This window comes from Sinocyclocheilus anshuiensis, unplaced genomic scaffold (assembly GCF_001515605.1).
Source record: "Sinocyclocheilus anshuiensis isolate Anshui unplaced genomic scaffold, SAMN03320099.WGS_v1.1 scaffold632, whole genome shotgun sequence".
Lineage (NCBI taxonomy): Eukaryota > Metazoa > Chordata > Actinopteri > Cypriniformes > Cyprinidae > Sinocyclocheilus > Sinocyclocheilus anshuiensis.
Window position 1 is genome coordinate 60,714 of NW_015554090.1, and position 6,000 is coordinate 66,713.

Consider the following 6,000-nt stretch of genomic DNA (forward strand, 5'->3'; position numbering starts at 1 on the left):
GTTTTAGCTTTGCAATTTCATTTCCATCTGTACAAAATGGGAAAACTTAGGAATAATTGTATATTGTAATGCAAACTATGTAACATATGCTGCAGTGAATTATAAGCAATAGATAGTGTCATTCTTGTTTTGTAAAGAAATTTTACAAAAGCAAACATTGTTTAATGCTGACTGTTTTTAGTGTTTTTTTAGGCCAGTGTTTTATGAGTGACAAAGCATGTTAGTTGGTCGAAAGCCTTTGCTAGTGTTATGGAAGAATTAGTGGATTTGAAACATGTATGAAATGTTTTGGTAGTTTTAGTGCATTTTGAATGTGAAATTAACTGCTGTGCCAAATTGAAATTTGGTTAGGAGAACTGTGTGAAGAGTTTTGAAAAAATGACTTAAGTATTGAGAAATATCAGAATCAGAATCAGAATGAGCTTTATTGCCAGGTATGTTTACACATACGAGGAATTTGTTTTCGTGACAGAAGCTTCCACAGTGTAACAGACAGCTCCTGTGGCAGGTTGAACTTCCTCAGCTGGCGAATATGTCAAATATGTCCTAACGACTAAAAAAAACTGAATGAAAAATGCAGAAAGAGTAAAATACAACATTGAGCTTTAGGAAACATCAATTGTCATTACACTAAAGTGAACTTACAGTAGATGAAGTAGGTGACCTTACAAGAGAAGAAAATTTCCAAAACAAAGTAACTGAATATGAAATTTTATATTTTTTGATAATTACATTTTTTTACAGTAGTATACAGTACTAAAGCAATTTCTTGGTCTTCTGACAAAACACTTTCTCTACCTCCCTTAAGCAGTTGTCTTTCAGACTCAGTTCTGCAAAAACACAGGTAAAAAACAGGCTAAATTTGACAATCACAAGGAGTTTGAAGGTGTACGACGTGCTACAGTTTACTAGACACAGAATAGTGAAACGTCCCTCATATAAAGTTCTGTTACTGTGTACTGTACTTACTATATACCCCTATGTGTAAGCAGTATAAAACTCTGTCGATGATTCTTTCAGTTCTCCAGGATGCATTTTTAAAGGGGTCATATGATGCGATTCTCTTTGGAGTGTTACAAGCTCTTGGTGCATAAAGAAGATCTGTAAAGTTGCAAAGAATAAAGTCTCAAATCCAAAGAGATATTCACTGTAAGTACGGTTTTTTATATTTAAAGGATTTGCCACTGATGATTCAAACGTGAGTTTTCGGCAGTGTAGAGTAGGGCTTGTTGTTTGTCATTGCTCTGATCACAAATGCAGACAGGGTTTTATGTTACGCGGCGCGATACGCAACGCAAAGCGTAAAAAGACAGTATATAAGTCATTATAATCCGTAATTATGTCCCCACTGGATGCAACAAATGCCTCGTTTATAATGGGTTTTCATGTTTTTGTCTCGTCGCTCCGGCCGGACAGGGCATCACAGTATGGTGAGGGGCGTAACATTTCCGTCTCACGCTTGAGGTATTCGGCCAATCACAACGCACTGGATAGCTGGCCAATCACAGCACACCTCGCTTTTCAGACCGATGAGCTTTGTAAAAATCGATGCGTTTCAGAAAGGCGGGGCCTAGAGGGAAAACAATAATGTACAGTACGTGGAAAATAATGTTTTTTTTTTTACCTTAAACCGCATAAACACATTGCATTACACCAAATACACAAAATAATGTTATTTTTAGCAACATCATATGACCCCTTTGAAGCAGTCACATGCTCCTTTTTATAATACCCTGAGATTCTGACTGGTTCAGATTTGCTACTAAATGCTTATTGATGGATAAATGTGTGCTATTTGAGTTCACACTGTGACACTTGAGTTAATTATTATATTATGTGTTTGTGTTTTATGAATGAGAACATGGTAAAACCTCTATAAAATGAGGCCATTTTGTGTAAAACTTTGGAGAAATTAAGAAAATTGGAATGTGCATAAGGTGAAATGTGTCTTTGTTTTGAGAACTGAATAAATGGCTTGGGAAATTGTGCCTACTGGCTGACTGAGTTATAGTGTGTTAACAATATGACAGTTTGTTCTGTGGAGTATTTATGCATTCCAGTATAATATATAGCCTAGTATATTATAATTTCTACTAAAACATTACATGATTGAAGTGTTTACTCATCGACCATTACATGTGAATTAATCTTAAATTTCGAGTTTGGTCTTTGGATTTAACTGTTGTAATGCATTAAGCCACATTCTTTTTAATGGTTTTCTATGGAACAAAACTCTTAAATCAAAACTCTTATGAAACATTCATACAAAAAATGCTGTCTTTCCATTTGGATTATACTGCCATTCTCTTAGCAATATATGGTGCTTACAAGAGAGCTGTGAATTGGTTGTTGTTTTACAAGTTATAGGCACTTCTTCTAAATAATATCGTCAGTTCATTAATTAGCTAATATATTGCAGTGTAAATTTACTTGTCATATTTTAGTCAACATACTCTGACTATTTAAACAAGATTATGAAATATTCATGGATTTGGAGGTGCTAAAATGTTATAACATACCGGGTTTTTTTCTTTATTTTTGCTCAAAACTAAACAAAAAAATAGTAATTTATAGCACTTAAGACATTTCACAAAATCACACACAGCAAAAGTACTGCAGATGACATAGACGTAGAAGTCACGTAGCTTCTCATGCGAGAAGGGGGGCGACGAAAGTGCCGTGCTCCTTATCTCACGTTATTGGTCACAGCTTCTGCTCACGGCAAGGTAAGCAACGATCGACACGATTGTCTGCTTAGTTGGCAAAGTAAATGCATAAATTACACCCCATAGTGTGTGTGTGTGTGTGTGTGTGTGTGTGTGTGTATCTGTTTGGAGTTGTGGAGTATGGCATTCCCTATTTCTTAAAAACACTGCAACAACCATATTTGTCAACATGATTCTTTTGTAATATCAATGGAATTGGACAGAAATGTAATCTTTGTAGAAATAAGAAAAGTGAAATCATATAGATCTATGAGACGTGAACCCTTAAAACTTCAAGGTGCAGTAGGAGATCTTGGAAAATGCTAACTTTAGCCTGATAGCACTGAAAGCGAACGTCCCTCCTCGCGCCCTCCTGCTCTGCACATTTCATATGTACTGTATCTCTTATCACATGCGACGTTTGTTCTATTCGACCGTGAGTGCCCTGGGAAGTGTACATCACTGGATATTCTGCCATGATTCCAGTTCGAAGCAAGCGTATATGTTACATACAAAGGGCATTAAAGTGTGCGAGACGTGAATTTAAATAGTATTTATTTACAGAGGTATATTATGTCACACCTCTCTAGTAAGTTTCGTCTGTGTGTGAAGATGCTAATCTGTGAATGAATGTTCCGAAGTGAAGTAAACTTCAAGCTTCCCTTGCTGGCTACATCATGTGTCATTCACCGGTGAGAAATCTTTATAGTACAGTTAGTAAAAGTACTACAATACCAGGAAGGAAGATCGGGTTGTTGATGTTTGTCTGCCATTCTCGCTCTGTCTGCTCTGCACAGCGTGCGTGAACGCTCGGACCGAGCGTTTTGATTGGACGAACATTTCTTGGTCCTACGCCTTCCACAGAATATATAAATACAGATAAATACATTTAGACCACTTAACTTAATGATTGCTATCGGGATGTGAAGAGACGTTCAACCGGCATAACAAAAAATATTTCTGAAGACAATCACCTATTGCACCTTTAAAGTATTACCGTAATTAATAAATTCTGTAGTTTTAATACATATTGTATACTAGGTTTTAACAGTGGAGATATTTTCTATCGAGGGACAAAACTTATTATTATTTATCTCCATCAGCTGAAGCTATTTTTAATGATTGGACTTGTTTGAGCATATATAGCTAGTTCAATATGTCTAGTTTAGTCATATTTTAAAACATTTTTTTTTTTTTTTGTTAGCATGCCTCATATTGAGCAGGGTAAAACACTGGTTGAATCTTTTTTAGAAAGAAAAAACTTAAAAAATCTAAACTTTAACTTTATATTTTAGGTTGAAATTTAAAAAAGAACCAAACTATTCTACCAAATGTTTATTTAAAATTTAAAGTAACATGCTTTGAAATCACAAAAAATGTTTCTGAAGACAATCACCTATTGCACCTTTAAAGTATTACCATAATTAATAAATTCTGTAGTTTTAATACATATTGTATACTAGGTTTTAGCAGTGGAGATATTTTCTATCGAGGGACAAAACTTATTATTATTTAACTCCATCAGCTGAAGCTATTTTTAATGATTGGACTTGTTTGAGCATATATAGCTAGTTCAATATGTCTAGTTTAGTCATATTTTAAAACATTTTTTTTTTTTTTTGTTAGCATGCCTCATATTGAGCAGGGTAAAACACTGGTTGAATCTTTTTTAGAAAGAAGAAACTTAAAAAATCTAAACTTTAACTTTATACTTTAGGTTGAAATTTAAAAAAGAACCAAACTATTCTACCAAATGTTTATTTAAAATTTAAAGTAACATGCTTTGAAATCATTATTAACGCGGACAAACATTCACAAAAGTTTTCTACACTCTCTCACCCTCTCTGTATCTCTGCATCTCTGCCGGTGCGTGCATCTCTCTCTGTCTGTCTGTCTGTCTGTGTGTGTGTGTCTGTGAGTGTGTGTGAGTGAGTGAGTGAGTGTGTGTGTGTGTGTGTGTGTGTCTGTGTCTGTGTCTGTGTGTGTGATCCACTGGTGCCTGATATAGTTTTTCAATTATTTTTTATATGTATGCGGCATCGCAGGTCATGAGATCTATATATTCAGACAACCCCAGACGTACCTTAATATTTGTCGCCTCATTTCCAATTTTCTCCATATTGGGAACTGGTATATCTCTAAAATAAACATGCAAAACATTGCGACCACCTGGAATCTCTCTCATGCGCCTTAGGTCACAGTGGGGCTCCACGTCTCTCCAACATCCGCTCAGCTATAGACACACAGAAGCCTTATCATCAATTTTAAGCCAAAGTAAACATGCAAAACGCAGCGACTGCAGGGAGCCCCCCTCTCTCACGAGCATTGAATTACATATGGCTTTCCCAGTCTGCGACTTAAAACACCGTGTCTGTGTCTGTGTGTGTGTGATCCACTGGTGCCTGATATAGTTTTTCAATTATTTTTTATATATATGCGGCATCGCAGGTCATGAGATCTATATATTCAGACAACCCCAGACGTACCTTAATATTTGTCGCCTCATTTCCAATTTTCTCCATATTGGGAACTGGTATATCTCTAAAATAAACATGCAAAACATTGCGACCACCTGGAATCTCTCTCATGCGCCTTAGGTCACAGTGGGGCTCCACGTCTCTCCAACATCCGCTCAGCTATAGACACACAGAAGCCTTATCATCAATTTTAAGCCAAAGTAAACATGCAAAACGCAGCGACTGCAGGGAGCCCCCCTCTCTCACGAGCATTGAATTACATATGGCTTTCCCAGTCTGCGACTTAAAACACCAGACTTCTTATGGTCAACATATTGACCAGGGTAAAATCTTAAAGTAAAGAGATCCCCTCTCAGCCTGCGTGTGTGTGTGTGTGTGTGTGTGTGTGTGTGTGTGTGTGTGTGTGTGTGTGTTTTCTCTCTCCTTTTCTTTCTGTTCACAGTTATGTAGATCACGAGAAAACAACTTATGTAGAGATCTTGAGAAATAAAAAAATAATAATGCTGCATGCTTTTAGGACTTTCGTAAGACAGGGAATCTATGCATTTTTCCAGAGTGCAGGCATAAACGTATGGAAACACTGTACTCAAACATTTTTGTTGTGAATAGCCTACTAGCCTTAAGAACATTTTTAACAGATGATAGGCTAAGGTCAGATAAATGACAAATAAAAGGTGTATGTAAAATATAGGCTATATTGCTATTGCTATATAATTGTGACAAAATTACCAATAAAAGAAATGGTCAAAATAAAGATCATTCATTAGCCTATACTATGAGCAAAGAAATTACTTTATGATCTTTAATATGTTGAGCAG

The 6,000-nt window shown here is 36.0% G+C and overlaps 1 protein-coding gene across 1 annotated transcript in view; it reads right to left on the reverse strand.

The window, feature by feature from the left end:
- The window catches only part of LOC107669262 (uncharacterized), a 42,925-nt gene extending 37,698 nt beyond the window's left edge, over positions 1–5,227 (reverse strand). Inside the window, exons 1-3 of the mRNA XM_016461443.1 lie at positions 5,192–5,227; positions 4,789–4,938; positions 646–664 (exon numbers count right to left, since the gene is read on the reverse strand). Of these exons, the coding sequence (XP_016316929.1) occupies positions 646–664; positions 4,789–4,938; positions 5,192–5,227 (205 nt within the window). The remainder of the gene's footprint in view (positions 1–645; positions 665–4,788; positions 4,939–5,191) is intronic.
- Positions 5,228–6,000: the final 773 nt, after the last annotated feature.